Here is a 21813-nt window from a genome sequence, read left to right on the forward strand (position 1 = left end):
CTTGTAAGTTGAGAGACACTAAGTAAATTCTTTTTCATGTGAGGGACATGTAGAACATTTGACAATGAAATGGTAGAGATAGGTTTAGTTTGTGTATGCAACTGTCCAAGACCAACATTAGAGATAGGAAGTTGCTTTCTATTACCAACGGAGACTTTATCACTTCCGTTGTAAGGAGCATGTAAGGAGAGATTACCAAGGTTTGAAGTTATATGATTTGTGGCTCTAGAGTCAACAAACCAAGAATGATCAGGAAGGGAGGGTTATGAGACTGTATCTAGTGGCTGCTGAGAAAAATGGTTATAGTGAGTCCCTTGAATAGAACCTAGATCATTCATGTAGGTCTCGCTAGAATCACTAAGGGAGGCCACAAATGCTTTAGAGTCTGCCTGAGGGTGACCAAAATTCTGACCAAAGTTTTGACCAGGATTCCTCTGAATTTTTTTATCAAATCTATGGTAACATCTATCAGCAAAATGCCCTGGTTTGCCACAAAGCTGACAATAAACTCTCTTGCCTGATTGTCTACCCCAGCTTCTTCCCCCTCGGTCACATAACAACCTCTACTTTGTACAAAACCTCCTCTATAATTCACAGAATTTCCAGCACCTTTCTGTGTATATGCTGCCATATTAACATGCATTGAAGACTGTACAACAGATTCAACAGTAGATGAATGTGGCAAATTCTGAGAATTTAATCTCTGCTCATGTATTAACAACAAGTACTGAACCTTTTTAATATCAATGTCATCCATTTGATAGGTAATAAGGCTAACTACCGTCTCATATTCATGATCCAGCCCATTAAGGATTGCTAGAAGTAAATCCTTGTCACTTAAAGGTTCTCCTATAGCAGCAAGTGAATGGCCTATTGTTTTGATCTTGAGAAAATAATCATTAATAGACATAGCATCCTTTTTAACAGATCTAAGTTGCTACTTGAATTGGAAAGACTTGGCAATTGTTTGACGAGAATATAGATTTTCAAGAGATGACCATACCTCAGCAGATGATTCATAATGAATCACCTGCGCTAAGACTTCTTTGAAGAGCTAGCCAAGTAGCAGTTGATCGAACCGCATCTAGCTCAAGTACTTTGGATTCACCATGGACAATTCGGCATCTCTAGCATCAGGATCCGCAATATATTTTGCTGGAGGTGTAGTTTTATTGAGGAAGGACTGGAGATCAAAGGCACGAATTGTGGCTGAGACTTGCACCTTTCAGAAGATGTAATTACTTGGATCAAGCTTTATTGGAATGTAACTGAAAGCTTTCGTCATCGTAGTGAAGTCAAACTACGAGGCAGAGGAGAACAAGAGGAGGAATGAGGTGGAAGAGAAGAAGAGGTGCTGTGATTGAGATTAGAAGCCATAGACCTTGGTCACGAGCTCTAATGCCATGTAAAGAACAAAGCTAGGGTAAGAAATTAGGGCAAACCAGAAGGAGGAGGAGAGAAAGCTCTCGATTTACTTAGAGGAATGAATTCACAAAAATGAGAGCATATGATACATAAAACAAAGGCAATGCTGATTATATATGCTCAGTAGGCCTACTTCACCACCTATTTTCTCAACAACATAAGAATTACAATTAACACCCTACTAAACCAGAAAATGCGAATACAATTATAACAGCAATGAATTAGAAACAACAACAAAGCTGCAGCAACGCTAGCAGCTTCACGTGACATGCTCATTCACATTGGGAACTGTTGATAGCAATCTGTGTGTTTTAATCATTCATAGCCTTCTAGTTCTAATTTGGTCTGAGATTCTGTTCCCACTTTGCAGTTTGCTGTTGATGTTGTTGTCTGGTGGATACTAATCTAAAATAAGTTTTCTTGGCTCATTGAGTTGTGAATTCTGCTTTTGGAATTTGCACGTATTAATCTTATACAAAAACCTTCTCTAGTATATTATTGACCCTTATTGAATTGGTAAAAAATGTACATGTTATTTCTGTAGGTAAGTAATTATTTATTGACTACATGTTTGGTTAAAGACTAATAGGCACCAATAATGATAAGAGGTACAAATATGGACAAAGGAAATGGCAATTTGGAAAATAAGGAAATAGATACAACAAGATAGGACAAAGATTTTTTTTTTTAAAAATATTTTTCTGTTAGCCACATTTGTGAATATAATAACCTAAAAAGAAAAAATTGAAAAAGTACCATTAATTCAATATTAGGTTACTATTCATTTTCTAATAATTATATATATTTTAATTTTTTTTACATAAAAGGTCTTGTATTTGTAGATTTTACCCTAGAAGAATTCTAAAAACCCTATAGGAAAGCTTGTTGAGTCCTCATGTGTCTTTGACATGTCTAAAAAATAAACATGATAACAAAAAATTATGATACATCATTTGGTGTGCTTGACATGTATCTTGAAGTATTGGCTAGGTACTCTTTCTTAATATGTGTTGAAGGTGGTATGATAGCTAAATGAAGTGTCTCTTCTTCCTTAAATAAAATGATATAGGAATTGACAAGCCTGAGATTTTCTTATTCAATTCCTTGTGCTTGTTGCATTAGTATAATGGAACTTCCTTTGGTCTTCCTAAGAAGGATAGGGAGACTAAAAAACTTGGTAACAAACCTTGAAACATGACATAGGGTATAATGGCATTACAAAGCATATGTTCATGGATAGTGTTAAATTATTAACTATCATTTGATTTAAAAGCTTAACTTGTTAAACAGAGGACTAACTTTATCTTTATATTTTATTTTTACTCTCAACACGCCTCCTTATCCAGGCCCCACTTCATAATTGATCCTAACACATGCAACAATTTGAATATTGGTTTAGTGTGAGATTTGAACTCGGGACCTCTTCTTACTATGATACCATGTTAAATTGTTAACCACTATCTGATCTAAAAGGTTAAGCTATTAGACATAGGGCTAACTTTATCTTTTATATTATTATTTTTACTCTCAATTGATAGAATTGACTAGAGGTCTAGAATTTAAGTGGTTGACCCCATCCAGTGGGATTAAGGCTTGTGGTGGTTGTTGTTGAATCATAATGAACTAAGTTAATGGCATTGACCATTCTCTTCTACTTTGAACCAAGTTTCTATCTACTATGGTTGGAATATTATGTTGTGAGTTGCTCTATGCAAACTAACAGAAAAATTTGAGCTCACAATCCCTTGACATCTTATGAACAACCATATATAATTGGCCTAAATGTTTGCTATGGTTGCAAAAACAAAAACATTAAAACTCTAGAAGTATGCACCTTTATGTTGATTTGTGTGCATGTTTTGTGAATCCCAAGGACATAGTCTTACATATCTCTGCAGCCCAACTGTTTTCTCCTACCATGGGAATGTCTACCCGTGATTAATGTATATAAGAGTTTTAGAAGTTGTAATAACTGTCTTCTTGTAAACCAAGTCAAGAATTCAAGGTAATCCTTGTCTACTACATTTCCGGCATTGTGTAAGCATTTTTAAATTGTTGCTAAGGCTATGTTTCTATTGAGCAGTTGCATGCAAAGGGCAAAGTATGACATTGGAGAGGAGGCTGTTCATCGATTTCACTTACCTGCAGAAGATAAAGCAACACTTGAGTTAGCTGAATGGGTAGATGGTGCCTTCAAGAGAGCATCCGTATGATCCATGCTAGTGGTCTTATATAATTTGTTTATCTTCTAAGAAAATTTCATTTTGTCTTTTTGTTGAATAATTCTTTGTCGAATATGATAAGATGTATTTCACTTACATGATCTAATTTGTATTCTTAGAATTCTTGGTCATGTACCAGACTTCAAGTATCTAGAAAAAAGCTTGGTTGAGTCGAGTTAAGATCTGCCAGTCGTCTTATTTTATGGGTTATTATAGGATTCCTTGTGGGTGTTTTAGCATGTTATTTACCTTTGCTGGGCATCATTTTATGTGACAATTGAAGGATATGTTGTATAAGATGGTGAGACATGATTAAGATGGTTTGGACATGTGAGAAGAGGATCAATATATGCATTTGTGAGGTGAGGGGATCAAATGGAAGAAGCTTGTAACAAAAAAATTAAGGGAAGATCAAATAAAACTTGGTAGGAAACCCTTAAACACTATATAGGATATAATGCCCTTACAGAAGATATTGCCATGACTAGGGATACTTGGAGGCTAGGGTTCATGTATCCAACCAGACTTGTGGAATTAAGGTTTGTGATGATTATGATGATAAATTGTTTGTAATACTTGCCCAGGCATGGTTTTGTTTACTGGACTTGCTTGTCAATTTTCAAGTACTGGTCGCAACTCAGCATGCATCACATGCATCACTAGTGAAGCAGTTGAGCAACATCTTTCTTGAATGCTAGGAAGATCATGTTTATCCTCTTAATGAATTCCTCTAATTTTTTAGTTATTTATTAAATTCTATTACAAGTATTGAAATGCAAAGGAAGGGTGCAACCTCCTGCATGGACTAGAGTTTCATTCTTTAACACAGTTATTATGAAATGATAAACTATTTCCAACTTGCTACTGTATGGCTTTATTTAATTTGTTTCATGATTGCTCTTGGTAGGAGGCCTTTTGCTTTCATATCCATGTAAAACATGCTTACCTGGTTTTGGTCTTTTCCAATGTGAGAATCTGGGAATATCTCCTAGGATTTGGACCTGATGTTTGCATTATCTGTGTAAACATCTGCTATAGACTTTGTCTCTGGTTATCAAAGGTTGACTTATAATTCTAATCATTTGGATCAGTTAACCTTAGTGCAGTTTGTCTCCAATCATTTGGATCAGTTAACCTTGGTCTCTGGAATTAAGGTTTGTAGATGCTGTACATGTTGAGCCTGATTGGAAAACTTTATGATATTTTTATTTAAAGAAGAAGGAGAAAAGCCAATAGCAGTATAAATTTGCTGTTACGGGTGTTCATGTCCTCATGCTTGGGAGCTTACAGATAACATTGCCATATCTTCTTCATTTCCATCTTGGATTTTATGTGTCAGCTCTTGAGATGATGTGCATCCTGATTTGATGTCACCCCATGTTCCCTTCCCCTGTGATGTAGTTTTGTTGGCGGAGGTTGACCTACATTGTAACAACATGGTCCTCACCCAGAAGTGCTAGTTGAAGGTGACTTATGGGTTCACAAGACCAAGTAATGTGCCCAGGACCTCCCAGTAGACTACCGATGTGGTCTTGGGTCATGACAAACTCTCCTCCTTTAATATCTGGCATCCTTGCTAGGCCAAAAATCCTATAATGATCAATCTGACTAAAGTTTTGAACATTTTTTTCCTAACTTGCACCCGCACAGTAGCGGTCTTGGGTTGGCTCTCATACCCCTTTTAACACCACGGGTCCTCATCCAAAAAAGCTAGTTGAGAGTTACTTATGGGCTCATGGAACCAAGTAGTATACCCAAGGCCTCCCCATTATGCATTAGCCTTGGACCCTGTATGGTATCCCAAGCAAGCTTGGTTTCCCCTTCCTTACTGAAATATCTTCTTGAGTGCCTGTCCCTTGTGTTAACTTGTGTGCTTGGTCCTCCCTTGGCTTCATGAGCACTTCTTCATCTGTTTAGAAATCTCTTTTTCATTTATAGTTGTTGGCCAAAGGCTTCTTAATTCTTCTGGCATGCCTAGAAACTGCCTAGAGGGTGTTCCCATAGTTGTGCAGCATTCATGTGATATATGACCATCATTTGGGGTGATTGGTGTCTTGTAGCTTGATGGTGAGAGCTAGAGTGTCCATAGATATTGCTTAAAAAGAAATCTCCATAAAATGGGAGTTCTATTCTTCTTGTGAACTTAATTATTGGACATTCTTATCTGGTGAATGATCAACTTGATAAGTTGGACATGAAACCAGTATTCTTACCAAGTTTTGAGCATTAATATCTCCACCAGAAGACAGCTCCAGCCCATTATTAATCTATATGATGTGACCAAGCTTCCTCGTACATAAGTAACACCACCAACCAACATTTTAGCTGTAAGGGTTTGTGTGGCTTTTGAGTATATCAGCACCACTACCAAGTTGGTTGTTGCTTTTAGTCTGTTTGGGTCAAAGAGAGAGGTACATATCCTCTTTCCTTGCTTGTTCACATGATTGCATGAACTCACATCTGTGGCCTATCTCTTATATAAATAGAGCCTTTTTTAGCATGGAAGACATATGCTATCTCTTTCATGGAAGACCCTTGTTTCTTGTCTTGAACTTGTGAGCTTTGCTATATATTAATCATAGTTCATGGTAACAGTCTCAAAATTCTTTCTCTCTCCATTGTTTGTGACTTTGTGGATCTCAGAATCTCAAATCTCATGCTGATTGGGGTGTGATTATCTTTCTTTGTTCTCTTTATGTGTAACTGTTCTCCATATATCTTTAATTTGGAGTTGTGAAATGAGATGGAGAATGGAAATGGCCTTTTTTTTTTCAGAATTATCAAGATGGTGATGGTTAGATGAGGGGCTCAAAATGGGGTTGGGTTTTGGGATAGGAATGAGCTCAGTTTTCTATATTTTTATTTCTTTTTGTTGGTTTTTCTTTCTTGGGTCTAATTTACATTTCTTGTCCTCTGATCTCAATGAGTCTTAAATAATCATTTGTGAAACATGAATAATTAATTATTTAAAGGAAATAACTTTCCACAGCAATTTTAAAGTTGAAAATGAGATTAGTGCATGTATATATCACGTTTAATGTATGCAGGGAAGGGAATAGTGCTGCTTTTGAGGGAATTGAGATGCCTTTTCATTGGCTGAAGTGAACCATAATTGTTTCCCTTCGTTTGTGGCTGGAAGCAACTCCTCTATTTGCCCTTATCATTTGTGCAGATTTTAGCTCTCATGCCCATATCGATAGATCATTTTAGAATTATAAGGTTTTCCCTCTTAAGGCATTTTCTTTCTTCTCTTTGATACATTTACTTATTCAAAATAAATAAATAAATAAATAAATAAATAAATAAATAAATTTGACATACTTATTTTCATTCTTGTTAATATAATATCTCCTTTTCCATATTCAACAGGGATTCTCTCTCATTTATTACTTTTAAAAATTTCAAGAATGTGTTCCCCCCCACTTTTTTTTTTTAAAAAAAAATCATGGTAGTATTTTTATCTTGAACTCATTTTGTTGGCTATTTTCTCTTGTATGTAGTATTGGCTCCTTAAATTTTTAGGTCCTAGTTTATTATATTTGTGCTGTAAATGCAATCTTCTATATTTACATTTCCTTTTTCTTTTTTCTTGTGGCATTTCCTCTGTGTATGCATCTTTAAGTTTGTATGTGTGGATTTAGGTAGCCTGCTTATTTCCTTTGCAGGTGGAGGATGCAGTGTCCCGTGCTGCTGTTGGTACCTCAGCTGCCCAAGAATTAGATTTTTCTTCTTTACGCTCTCAACTAGGTCCTTTATCTGCTGTAAGTAATGCGTGTGTGATGTTTTATTTTAAGTGAGGATAAAGGAAACCTAACTTCTTTTCTTTTTCCTTGTATATTTTTTCTCCTTGTTCTTTTTTCCCCTTCCATTTTGTTTTTAGTTTGTTGCCTTGTTGGTGACATTTTTATGTTGCCTGCCAGATCCTTCTATGCATTGATGTTGCTGCATCTTCTGCAAAGTCTGCTACTATGTCCCAAAAGCTACTGGATCAGGCAATGTAACCTAACTTTTAATTACGATGATTGTATATTGGGAAACACTAACACATCTTTTCTGTATTTTATGTTCTAGTTGCCTTGGGTCTCTTTCTGTAGATTTGGACCATCATACATCCTATTCCTTTGCTCCCGATGGACCAAAATTGGCTCAAGTTACCTTCGGTTCATGAAATAGCTGTTGGATAAAGAGTTAATGTATTTAGGATTAAGTTGATGACTAATGGTTGTTTCTATTGATCTAAAACTAGCTCAGTGGCCTCTATGGTGATAATACAAGGTTCAAAGCCCAATGTGAAGATTGGTTATCATTCTCTGCATTCTTGTGGCACTGCTGTCAAAATCTGTTGTGTTTATGAGTCTTCATCTGAAAAAATCCTTTTGTTCATATACTCTTTCATATATTAAGCTGTTCTCTTTCATATTTTAGGACTAATTTCTTGAATTGTGAAGATCTTTTTATACATGTATACTAGATTTGTTGACTCTCTCTCTCCCTCCCTCCCTCCCTCCCCCCTTTATTCCTTTTTTCTCAAATGAAGTCTCACCTTTAGTGGTATTTAAGCAGAAAAGACACTCTTTAGTAAATGAAATAATGTATTTGTCTTGAAAAAGCAGGATAAGGGAAAAAGCAATGAACAATTTTGTAGTGGACTAATGATATTAGAGCAATAGAAGTTAATTTCCTTTTATAAAGGATTTAGTAAAATGGTTCCAGAGTGTACTTCAGTCTGAAAAATATATGTTTGAATGATTAATAGTGCACTGTTTGTATAAGGAAAACTTATTCTAAAGGGCATCCCTAGTGCATGAGGCTCCTTGCTTTGAGAGAGTCAAGGGAGGGTTGTATTTGTAGTCAAGCCTTCCCCTTGCTTTGCTTCAAAGAAGGTCCTGTTAGGCAAAGTTAGTCTCCTGATGTTTTCTTTGTTTTGCTTGTGTTGGATTCCTAATATAGTTGGTGCTTTTGAACATATAAACAATATTAGGGGCAAATTAGAATCTTATATAATAAGCACTCTGGGTCTTGGCTACTAGGGTTTTGCCTTAATGTTGTCATGATTTTTATTGGTTTTATTTCAGTATCTTCTTGATATGGTTATTGTGATACTGATCAAGGATGTCACTGCGCATGGGCCTCTTTGCTTTGTGAGGGTTTGGGAAGGGTCCTTTTGGTACACAAACTTACACTTGGTTTGCAATGAGGATGTTTCCCCACCTTGAGCCCTGTGACTTTTTAAGTCACAAAGGAGCAACCTTATCATTGCTACAATGGCTCACCCCCTGATTATTGCTAATTATTATCTTTTTTATTGTTATTCTTCATAATAACAGTAGTAGTTTGTTGTAAGAGAGGTGGTGTTTGCTTTGCTATTTTCAAATTTGAGTGGTACCTGGATACAGGCTTTTAGTTGTTAATCTTTGTTTCTATCTTTTTGACTGTATATTTCTTTGTGGGTTTTAATGGGTAAAACATGCTATAGCATCAATGATTAAAAAATGTCTTATTTTGTGAGGAAAAAAAGAAGCAAATCACTCTGCTCTTTTCCAGTGCAGATGAAGACGAGAAGATGGTCTCTTGAATCTGCTGGTATTGGACTGCTTTCAAGGCTTGGCTAAACTGAGCTTTCACGTAGAAATCCAGCTTCTATTGTACTAGCTTAGCTGCCATTGCCAGAAAGACGAAGACAAGACGCGAGTCTTTAAGCCCTAGGAATGAAAGATCCTCCCTTCTTTTGTGGGAAGGTCTATTTGTCCCATCATTCCCTTTCTCTTCCTTTCCTCAAGAGCTTCTTCGTGAACAGCAGATTCGAGTGCATCTATACCTGGTCTTCTACTCTCCTCTTCCTCATCTTCGGAGATTTCCAATTGGTCCTTTAGTTCAATTTGCCCCATTCTTCGATTATTGGCACATCAATTCCTTGCCTTTACTCTCATTGCTGCTTGAAGTCCAGTCTGTTAAGTGAAATCCCCCAAATGGGAAGTAAGTGGTCATTGTCGGGACAGAAAGCTAGTCTTCAGCCACTTATTTAAGCGCTATGCACCTAAGCTTAGTCTTTCTGGCAGCTATCTTGCTAAACTGAGATTCTTGCTAAATAGTTCCTTTTTCTTCTCTTCTTTCTTTATGCTTGAAATCGTACTCATTTGACATCTAATTCCATGGACTGGGCATACCCATTCTTTAGCTCATTCTTATCTTTCTTTGACTTTGAGGAAGATCCCATGAATCGTCTTCTATCGACATTGTCTGCTTACTCTTATCATACGTTCTTCTTACCCAAAATCATTCCCAAATCGTCTGGTACTTTGTCCGCTCTCCCTTTCCTGGTGAAGGAGAGAGAGTTTGACAAGCTGATGCAGCTAAGAAAGAAAGTTTTGTTGAAAGCAGTAACGAAGACTGTGACGACTATTTGAACTAGTTTCAAAGCCCTTGGGATTGAATCTGGCTAGGGCGCCCTCGTATCTTTAGGTCCCTAACCATACCAAGTGTTCAGTTATTTCCTGTGGTGCTATTTCTAGTGATTTCTTACATAAGTTCTACTTGATTCTCTTTTTTGCCCCTATTTCTCTTGTTCACTGGTTCTTTTGCGTATACGTATATGTCTCTGTATTTTTTAATCTTTCTGTCTAGCATTTTTCCTGTGGCTTGAGTGTTGCCAGCTAATTTCTCTCATATATAGTGCTGTAATTTTTATTCTCGCTTTTATGGGATAGTTTAATTTCTAGACTCTAATGTGAAAGCTCTCTCCTTTCTTGTATACAGGCCCAGGTTATGCTATCTGAGATCTATCCAGGAGGTTCGCCAAAGACAGGTTCAATTTATTGGGATCAGATTCATGAATTTGGGATTATATCTGTAACAAGGCGTGTCCTCAAGCGTTTACATGAATTATTAGAACAGGTAATTTTTGACCTCCGGTATGTTTTTTTTTTTTTTGTTTTAACCTGAAGCTGCCAGTGACAGGTTTATGTTTGAAGAACATAAACAAATTATTGTAGTCCTTACATTTAAGGAATCCTTGTTTGATTTCTTATGAAAAGAGTGTTTTCTCCATAATAAAGTCTGAATGGAAGCCCTTTATGGGGTGCAGTCAGAACGTCAGGCACTTTTGATTGCCTGTTTGTGAGGAACCTTGATTTGGGAGTGGAAAATACTTTCCACAGAGACCTTCTCCAGTAGTTGGAACTAAACTTAGAAGAAAGTTCAATGAAATTGTTGATAATATTTTTGGAATTTATTGGTATGATACATATTTGCAATGACCTCTGCAAGAACCTTGACAAGTCCTTGGTAAACTTACCATTAACATGCCTGGTATAATATTTGCCGATAGGGATAATATATTCCATCATCTATCTAAGCTCCTTGAATAACTTTCTTTATTCTATGCTATCTCCAAACTGTAATGCACTATGATGTACCCTTGTAGAACTAACCCTTGGATGATAGTTAGTGTTGAGAATCCCACATCGCCTCCACAAGGGAGACCTAGGCTATATATAAGGAGGAGGATCCCTCCACCTGTTAAGCTAGCTTCTCAGGTTGGAGTTCTACCTCTAACTTCTCACATGGTATCAGAGCTAATCCTTGGCTATCGTGGTCATAAACTAGTATCCTGTCCGATCACCTGGGCATGTATCAGTTACTGGAGAAGTTTCGGCGTGGGGGGGAGTGTTGAGAATCTCACATCGTCTCCACAAGGGAGACCTGGGCTATATATAAGGAGGAGGATCCCTCCACCTGTTAAGTTAGCTTCTCAGGTTGGAGTTCTACCTCTAACTTCTCACAATTAGTTTATGTCAACATTAAAATGAATCTCTAGTGCGACGATGAGTGTAGTGACAAAGTATGTTAGATCCGAATGTTGGATCACGGGATAATTGGCTATGATCAATTAGTCAATTCTTTCTTGATTTTACACTGATCTAATCTTCAGTGTTTTGGAAAGTATTCATCCAGACTTAAATACTTTCCTATTCTTGATCCTTTTATATCTTTGATCTCGTGTATCTTATACAACTTAGCTTTCCTTATTGTTTGTGTATGTAATCTTTCCTATGTTGTACCCTAGTTCTCTATTAATAGGGGTTGTATCATTCATACGATGATATATGAAAGAATTTCTGTCTGCTTTTACATGGTATTAGAGCCATACCTCATTCTTTCGATTTGTCCATTTTGAGCCTTCATTGCCACTGTCATCTTCCTTTGCTGGTTTTTTCCCTTTGTCAATTTCGTTATAGTTCTATATCATGTCAAAAATCTTTGAAACAACTTCTCCCATATCTGCGGGAGATGCTATTCCATTCGAGCATGTGCTCCTGCCAGTGAGCTACCGGGAATGCATCACTCATACTGCCTAGATGGTAGAAATTATCTCCAATGGTCTCAATTGGCGAGAACATTCCTAAAGGGTGGTGGGAAAATAGCTCATCTTACTGGACCAGTACCCAAGACTTTTGATCTAGCATTTGCTGCTTGGGATATAGAGGATTCAATGTTAATGTCATGGCTTTGGAGTTCGATGCTACCAAAGGTAAGCAAGAATTATATGTTTTTATCTATAGCCAAGGATATTTGGGAGACAGTTAGGAGGACCTATTCTAAGTTGCAAGATGCATCTATTATCTTTGAGATTAAAACAAAAATTAGTAATACTAAGCAAGGGTTACTGTCAGTAACTGATTACTACAATAGGATGAATGGATATTGGCTTGAGTTAGACCATTATCAGTACATTAAAATGGTGTGTAGTGAAGATGCTATTATTTTGAGTTCCATGCTTGAAAGAGATAGGATTGTAGAGTCTTTGGCTGGACTTAATCATGAGTACGATCAAGTTAGGATAGAGATTCTTAGTAGAGAAAAGTTGCCATCTCTAAATGAGGTGTTCTTCATAATTCTTAGTGAAGAATCGGAGGATAGCGATGTTTAATGATCATAATCTAGAGGGGTCGGCTATGGTGTCCAACAAGGTGCAGGGATCTTGGACTAAATCACAACAAGGAAGGGATGTTTTTCAATCTAAGTAGCAGAACAGAGAGGGTTTATGGTGTTCATATGCAAGAAGCCAAAGCATACTAGAGAGACTTGCTTCAAGTTGCATGGGAAAGGAATTGTTTTGAACAAGATGGGAGGATTTTGAACTTTGCAGTCTCGGAATCAAGCCAAGGTTCACCTTACAACTAAAGAGCAGGCGGAAACTACAAAAAAGGCTGATTCTACTGCCACTTTTGATCTGGGAGAATTGAATGTTGAAGAGATAAGTAAGCTAAAATCCTTCCTTAAAACCATTCAAGGTGGATCATGCTCTCTAGCTCAAACAGGTATGTGCTTTAATTCTGAGTCTTCTACTACCTCAAACATTGTTAAGAATGAGTTATGGATCTTGGATTCCGGAGCTACTGACCACATGACCTATTACCTAAATGCTTTTACAACCTATAAACTAGTAGCTAGTTCCAAGAGAATAACGGTGGCTAATGGTCATACAGTTTCTAGAACAGGACAAGGAAGTGTGTTTTTGAACTCTTCTCTTCTTGGCATGTGCTTCATATGCCTAGCCCTTTTACCAACTTAATCTCAGTTCATTAGCTTACTAAAGACCTTAACTACCGTATGGTTTTTTCTCCTCATAACCTTAACTACCGTATGGTTTTTTCTCCTCATACTTGTGTGTTTTAGGATTTGAACTCGAGGAAGATGATTGGTGTCGCTAAGGAACGAAATGGGTTGTACTCCTTACAGAGAGACTCTAAGCTTTTTACATGGGATAAATCTGTTCTAGCCTATTCATCCCAATCTACTTCCGCCAAGACAGATGCCTGACTTCAACATTTTCAATTAGGACATCCACCTTTTAACTTATAAAAGACTACATTTCCTTCTCAATTTCGGGGTTTAGATATTAATGATTTTCATTGTGATGTGTGTGATTTATCTAAACATCATTAGGTATCTTATTCTATTAGCAATAAACTCTTTTCCATTCCCTTTTCCTTGGTTCATTCTGATGTTTGTGGACCATCTAGAATTCCAAATTGTTCTGGGGCTAGATGGTTCATTACATTTATTGACGATTGCACATGGATGACTTGGGTGTATCTATTAAAGGATAAGGCAACCATTAGCAAAATCCTACCACTATTCCATAGGACAATTTCCACTTAATTTGGAGTTCCTATTAGAAGATTCCGAATGGATAATGAAAGAGATTATTTTAATTAGCATGTACATTTGTTCTTTCTGCAAGAAGGTATCATCCATGAATCTTCTTGTGTTGATACTAGACAACAGAATGGGGTTGCTGAAAGGAAAATGAGGCATTTACTTAATGTTACTTGGGCCCTTCTACATCACCATCATGTTCCTAAATATTTTGAGGTGAGGCAATGTTAACTCTCACCTATCTTATTAACCGGGTTCCTTCTAAAGTAATTAAAAATCGTAGTCCTTTTCAGTGTCTTTCATCTCAGTTTCTTGAAATTGGCCTTCATGCTCCTCTTCCCCTCAAAAGTGTTAGGGTGTGTGGCTTTTGTTCACATTTCTAAACACCATAGGGATAAATTTGATCTTAGGGCACTTAGGTGCATTTTTCTAGGCTATTCTCCTACCCAAAAGGGCTATAAATGTTATCATCCTCCCACTTGGAAATTCTTTATGTCTAAGGATGTTACCTTTGTTGAAACTTAGTCCTTCTTTGAGCCTTCTCTTTCTAGTCACCAAGGGGAGACAACCATTGGTAATCATGGGGATCACGGAGATCTTCCCACTTTGAACTTGAATTTGGACTTGAGCCAGTAGCCAAACCCTACACCAAAGTCTGCAACTAACTCACAGCATAGTACTGACTTACCGAACTTACCTGTACCACCTATACCAGAGTCTTTGGCTTTAGGGGAGTCATCATCACCACCAAGTGCATTCCCTCACCTAAGTTCTTCTTTTCCTGCACAACCATTGATGCCATCCCTTGTTAGATTTATGGGTTCTCCTTATGTCTTTAAGAGAAGGGTTCAACCTATTCCATGTTCTAAGCAAGGATCAACATCTGTTCCAAGGCCAGGTATTGAACCACCTCATCCATTCACTCATTCTAACCCTATTCACAATGATTACGATTTACCTATTGCTGTTAGAAAAGGAGTTAGAAGTTGCACACAATATCCCTTAGCTAACTATATCTCCTATCATCGGCTTTCATCCAAACATAAGAGTTTCTTGTCTTCCCTTGATTCCATAACCATTCCTAAGATAATAGAGGAGGCATTAGAAGACCAAGATTGGTCACAGGCCATGAAGGAAGATATGAGAGCCTTGGAGAAGAATCAGACATGAGAGATGGTGCCTAGACCAAAGGGGGTTCAACCTGTAGACTACATATGGGTGTTTAATTTGAAGTATAATGCAGATGGTATCTTTGTAATGCCTGAGAATTTCTTGAGGACTTAAGTGTAATTTTTTATAAACTTAAGTGAAATTTTTTTATTGGGGCATAAGTGGAATTTTTCAAAACTTTGGGGCTTAAGTGTAATTTCTTAAAGTTTGTGGGTGACCAAGTATAATTTCTAGAAACTTGAGGACTTGAGGGCTAAGGGCTAAAGTGTAAGAAAATGGAAGATGAGGGGCTGGATTGCAAAATCGTCACATGCTGCAAAATCTATTAAACGCACATGGCTGCGAGCCATCAGCATCAAATGGCCAATCAAACAAGGGGATAAGGCCATCATGGCCTAAGGGATAAGCCCAGGGCCGTGAGGCGACTTGATTGGCTAGAGATTTGGTCATAAATGGCTATAAATAGCCGAGGTTGGGCTGAGGGTTTCTACAAAATTAAATCAAGTGATCCAAGTGTTTCGGGGAAAAATCGAGAGGCAAGGATAAGGGGCTTTTGTTCTTGAGACATTAAGGAGCATTTCTGAAGATTTTGGTGAATTTTGGAGGTGATTTGAAGGAGGTTCAAAGAGATGGTCGGATTTTCAACCTTTGCCAAAATTTGGGTTGGATCGACTAGAAAATGGCTTCGAACGAGACTTTTGAAGCTATAATCTTGTAGAGGATGAAAATAGGAGTCCATAGGATCAAACGAGAGGCAAAACAAAGCTCAAACGAAAAAGATATGGTCGTTTTAATAATTGGCCTGAAAGTTCGACGATCGTTCGCAAGGAAGAAGATTGGTGCGTGCTCTGCACGCGCTAGACATGGCTGCGCGTGGGCACACTTCTCTAGGCGCGTGCGGGTGCGTGTGAAGGTAAAAAAATACAAAAAAATAGGAAACAATAAAATAAAGGTGTTTATGTAAAGATATTGGGTACTTGTTTTACAAATTTCTCGGTTTCTACAATAAAACAAGCCTTGGGAAGCGTGTAAGGTAGTTTTCAGGTAAAGCAACAAGGTGAATGGTTCGCCCGGAATTTTATGTGGTATTATTTGCTTAAGAGAGCATGAGATCGGAAGGGTTTGCCAAGTTTTTAAGTGTTTTTGTGTGCATCTTGTCATTCATATGCACAATCATTTTATATTACCTCGGTAAACGTGATATTTCATTGCATATGATATTATTGGCATGTTGATATTTGTGTTCTTCATGTTAAGCATGATGGGGTGGGAAGTTTCCCTGGTAGTGTAACCGCATTTCCCTAAGGGAGTTTTCCAGATATTGAAAGAGTCTCCCGTGCTGTAAGAATTGCCGGGATGACTGCCTAGGGTTCTGTGTTGGGGCTAGAATGCCGGTGAAAGCTACACTAGGGTGTCTGTTTATTCATGTCCTTGCATCATACATTCATGAAAGCTATTTTAAACCCTCATTTAGAAGTTACACCTTCTAATATTGGACTTTTGTCCTTGGAATATTCAACATTCCAGGCAAGTCGAACAGGTAAAAAGTTAAAGAGGTTGCTGAAACTTGATCGTGTTGGTAGTCATGTAATAAGTCCTACGCCAGTGCTAAGACGAGTTGTTTCTGTTATTTTATGCTAAATTTGTTGGCGGATATTGTAATATTGGGGCTATTGAACGGTTTTGTATGGATTTACTTTCATTGCAATTATAATGTTCCGTTAGGTTTCGATTCTACTTCCGCAAGTGATTAGTTTATCATTCCTTAATTTATCTTTTGGAGTGTTAAATAAATATGTATGTTAGGGATTTTTAAATATGGTGCCTGAGGCATTAAGAGATGGTATTGTGGGAAGAGAGATTATAATTTAAAGGAAAAAAAAATCCCAGCATAGTGACGTGTGGGGAGGGCGGGTCGTTACAACCTTGGAAAGGTATAAGGTTTGGCTGGTTGCTATAGGATATACACAAACTTACGGAATTGATTATTTAGAAACATTTGCACCTGTGGGAAAAATGACTACTATTTGGATACTTCTATCCCTGGTTAGCTATTGTCATTGGGAGTTACTGCAATTTGATATGAAAAATGCCTTCCGCCATGGTGATCTAGAGGAAATGGAGCCACCTCCAGGGTTCACTAGAGAAGTGTTAGACAAGGTATGCAGGTTGAAAAAGGCTCTCTATGGGATGAAGCATTCTCAAAGAGCCTGGTTTAACATTTTTCCAAGGCTATGAGGTAGATGGGATATTAGTAAAGTGGGGGAGATCATACACTTTTTATTAAACATTCCGAGAAGGATTGGCTGACAGCTTTACTTGTGTATGTGGATGATATTATAGTCACTAGCAATGATGTTAAGGAGCAACAACAACTAAAGGAAAATTTGGCCAGAGTTTTTAAAATTAAAGATCTTGGTAAGCTTAAGTATTTTTTGGCCATACAAGTAGCCTACTCTAAAAAGTGTATCTTTCTTTCTCAAAGAAAGCATACCATGGATTTGTTGAAAGAAACTGGGTTGCTAGGAGGAAGAGTTGCTAGTACACTAGTGGAACCAAACCTCAAAATAGGGGAGAGATTTAACTGTCTATCGATAGATAGAGGTAGGTACCAAAGGTTTGTGGTTCGTTTGATCTACCTATCCCATAAAAGATCGGGCATTGCATTTGCTGTTAGCTTGGTGAGCCAATTTATGCATAGTCTAACTGAATGCAAGCAATGAGAAGGATCTTGTGCTATCTAAAGGCAACACCTAGAAAAGGACTTCTATTCAAAGGAGGAGTGAACTTGGTTGTTACTGGATGCACAAATTCTGACTATAGGGGTTCTCTTTTGAATAGAAGGTCTACAACAGGGTATTGTGTGTTCTTAGGAGGAAATTTAGTATCTTGAAGAAGTGAAAAACAAAGTATAGTGTTTAGATTCAAGAAAAGATAAAATTAGAAATGAAGTTATTCGTAATAAGGTAGGAGTAGTGTCAATTGAGGAGAAGATGAGAGAGACTAGACTAAGATGGTTTGGTCATGTGAGAAGGAGACTAAGAGACGCTTAGAGGTGTCAAAAGGGCCGGGTGGCCCGCGGGCCGCCCAGCCCAGCTCGTGACGGGCCGGGCTTCAGCCCGTGACGTTACTGTTCATACGGGCCGGGCCGAGCCTGGCCCCCATTGGGGGGCCGGGCTGGGCCAAAGAAATTGGGCCCACGGCCCGGCCCGGCCTGTCTAAGGGCCCGGCCCATGGCCCGTTGGGCCCTTATGGGCCAGTAAGGCCCTTACTCATTTTTTTTTTAATTTTGTTATTTTTTAGTAATTATTGATATTGGATATTAAAAAATTTAATTTCGCAATATATATAAATAATAACCATCAATTAATTTATTTAAAATTTTTAAGTTAAATTTTTTATATATTTAAATTATAAATAAACATTCTCCTTTTTATATGTACATTATTTTTCATATCAATTCACAAGAAAAATTATAAGGCATATAGAATTTTGACATATAAAATAATGAAATAATATTTAAAACTTAAGAATTAAGATAGAAAATATTTTAAAAAGAAACAAATTAATTTTTATATATGTATTATTTTGATATTTATATATGTATATATTATATGTATTATTTTTAAAAAAATTATTTAAAAAAAAGAAAAAAAAGGGCCGGGCCCACCGGGCCTGGCTAGCTAGGCCCTGTGGGCTAAGGGCCCGGCCTGGCCCCTTTGTAGGGGGGCCGTGGGCCGGGCCGGGCCCTATCAATGACAAAAGGGCCCGGGCCCGGCCCGGCCCTTTTAGTAAAAGGGCCGGCCCGGCCCGTTTAAAAAGCCCGCGGGCCGACTCGGGCCGGACCGGGCCAGGCCGGCCCTTTTGACACCTATAGAGACGCTTCTATGAGGAGAGTTGATGAAATGGAACAATTAGTCACAAAAAGAGGTAGAGGTAGACCCAAGAAGACTTTGGGAGAGACATTAAAATTTGATATGAAATATATGGATCTAAATGAGGATATGACAAAAGACAGAAATACATGGAAGTATAGAATTCATGTAGCCGACCCCACATAGTGGGATAAAGGCTGATATGTTGTTGTTTATAGAAGCTGAATTTCGGGCTATGACTCTTGGTTTATGTGAATTATTGTGGCTAAAGATTGCCTTGGATGATCTACGGATTCCTAGTTATGGTTCATGTCAAGCATGGCTTAAAAAGATATTCAATCTTATTCCCCTTGAAGGGTTCTAATGAATATATATATACACACAAGATAATCTATCACAATAGGCAGCTTCCAAATCTAGAATTTGGAAATATATACAATTTAGGATATAACCAAAAACAAACATAATCTCTTAGAAGATGTATCACACAACTATAGAAAGAAATATTATTCAAGCATATCTTGTGTAGTTTCCAATACTACCTCTCAAGATTGTGAGTGAATGTCATACATTCCAATCTTGCTTAGTAGTCTTTGACACATATCTCTCAGTAGACCTTTTGTCAAAATATCTGCCAATTGATTACTTGAAGGTACAAATGGGGTGCAAATCAGTCCACTGTCCAATTTTTCTTTAATAGCATGCCTATCCACTTCAACCTGCTTTTTTCGGTCATGTTGAATTGGATTGTGTGCAATCCTTATATCTGATTTATTGTCATAGGAGAGTCTCATAGTGGCTGTCCAATTGATCTTGAGGTCATCCAATAGTATCTTAAGCCACAATAATTCACAGATCCCTAAGGCCATTGACTTGAACTCTGCTTCAGCACCAAACCGAGTCACAACATTTTGCTTCTTATTTCTCCAAGTCACAAGATTATCCCCTAGGAATATGCAATATCCGGATGTAGACCTTCTATCCACCATGGATCCTACATAATCAATATCTGTATATGCTTCAAGAGACATGGTTTCTCCCTTTTTGAATAGGATACATTTTCTAGGGGTCCCATTAAGTAGTGTATGATCCTATTTATGTCTTTTAGGTGAGTCTCATTTGGATTGTGCATGAATTGACTGACCACACTCACTGCATAAGCTATGTTTAACCGAGTGTGTGCTAGGTAAATGAGCCTCCTTACTAGTCTTTGATAGGATCCTTCATCTACCACACCATCTTTTGGGACCTCTCCCAACTAGTGATTGGGCTCAATTGGGGTGTTAACAGCCTCACTTCCTAACATTCCTATTTCTGTTAGTAGATCAAGTATGTATTTCTATTGTGAAATAAAAATCCTTCCTTAGAATGAGCTACTTCTATTCCCAAGAAATACTTTAATCTGCCCAGCTCTTTGATTTCAAACTCTTTGACCATACATTCTCTCAATGTTTCCATACCCTCTATATCATCACCGGTGACAATAATGTCATCCACATATACCAATAATGTTGTCACTCCCCATGTAGCTGAGTGATGTACAAGCAAAGTATGATCTCCTTGACTTTGTTTGTATCCCATACCAAGCTTAACCTTTGTAAAGCGGCCAAACCAGGCTCGTGATGACTGTTTCAGTCCATATAGAACCTTCTTTAATCTACACTTTGTCCTTAGTCTTTGGCCCAAAATCTAGTGGTAACTCCATGTAAATCTCCTCCTTGAGGTCACTATGTAAGAAAGCATTTTTGACATCAAACTATTATAGCGGCGAGCTTAAATTAGTAGCTAAGGACAATAGCACCCTTACTGTATTTAGTTTTGCAACTGGAGCAAAAGTATCCAGATAGTCTACCCCATAAATTTATGTATATCCTTTAGCCACCAACCGTGCTTTGTACCTATCTATGGATCCATTTGACCTGTACTTTATAGTGTATACCCACTTACATCCCACTTTATGTTTCCCTCTAGGCAAACTGACCAAGTCCCAGGTTTAGTTCTTCTCCAGGCTGTCATCTCTACCTCCATGGCATTCTTTCAATTCTCATTACCTATTGCTTTAAAAAAGGTTTTGGGAATGGGAATTGTGTTCAAGCTAGTGAGAAATGCTTTATGTCTAGGCGATAGTTTTGAATAGGTCATGAATGAATGTAGGGATGTTTGGTACAGGTCCTGGTTCCCTTTCTAAGGGTAATGAGAAGGTTAAGATCACAATTAGGAGGTAGATCAGGCTCACTCAAATTAGGGTTAGCATCGGGTATTATAGATGATGTTTCTGATTTAGTAGGGGAAATACCTAGAGAAAAGTCAATAGGAGGAGAAACATCAGTAGCAGGACTTGAATCAGATGTTGTAACTTGCATAGGTGGAGGAACCAGTGCTTTTCTCCTTGAGTAGACTTGCAGTGGACATGAAGTAAGTGGTTGAGGTTTCCCTTGTATCATACTTGATGAGTCCTTTGAGGTGGAAGAAAGGAGAGAGGAAGAGGGTAGGTTAAGGAGGAACGAATCCCTATCCCTATCCTCTGGTACTATAATCTCCCCCTTAGGATAAGTTTGAGCAAAGTAAGGTTTATCCTCAACAAAGGTAACATTAGCTGAAATAAAAAATTTCTTAGTAAGAGGATGATAGCACTTATAACATTTTTGAGTGGAGGAATATCCAATAAACACACACTTGAGGGCATAAGGATCAAGTTTGCCTCTATTATGAGTATGGACATGAACAAAAGTGAGACAACCGAACACTTTGTGTGTTAGACAACTAGAGGCATGAAATTTAGGAAAGGTCTTGGTGAGAAGTTGAATTGGACTTTGGAAATCAAAAGTTCTAGAGGGTAGTTTGTTAATGATGAATGTGGTTGTTAAGGTTGCTTCTCCCCAATGCTGTTTGGGAATATTATTGTGGAAGATAAGAGCCCTAGTAACAACCAAGAGATGATCATTCTTTCTCTCAGCCAC

General features: G+C 37.7%; 1 protein-coding gene across 1 annotated transcript in view; it reads left to right on the forward strand.

Moving 5' to 3' along the window:
* Positions 1 to 21813, forward strand: part of LOC127813651 (uncharacterized) — a 121112-nt gene that overhangs the window by 44805 nt on the left and 54494 nt on the right. Inside the window, exons 9-12 of the mRNA XM_052354734.1 lie at positions 3509 to 3632; positions 7313 to 7408; positions 7568 to 7639; positions 10404 to 10541. Coding sequence (XP_052210694.1) covers positions 3509 to 3632; positions 7313 to 7408; positions 7568 to 7639; positions 10404 to 10541 — 430 coding nt within the window. The remainder of the gene's footprint in view (positions 1 to 3508; positions 3633 to 7312; positions 7409 to 7567; positions 7640 to 10403; positions 10542 to 21813) is intronic.

This window comes from Diospyros lotus, chromosome 11, assembly GCF_014633365.1.
Source record: "Diospyros lotus cultivar Yz01 chromosome 11, ASM1463336v1, whole genome shotgun sequence".
NCBI classification, from domain to species: Eukaryota; Viridiplantae; Streptophyta; class Magnoliopsida; order Ericales; family Ebenaceae; genus Diospyros; species Diospyros lotus.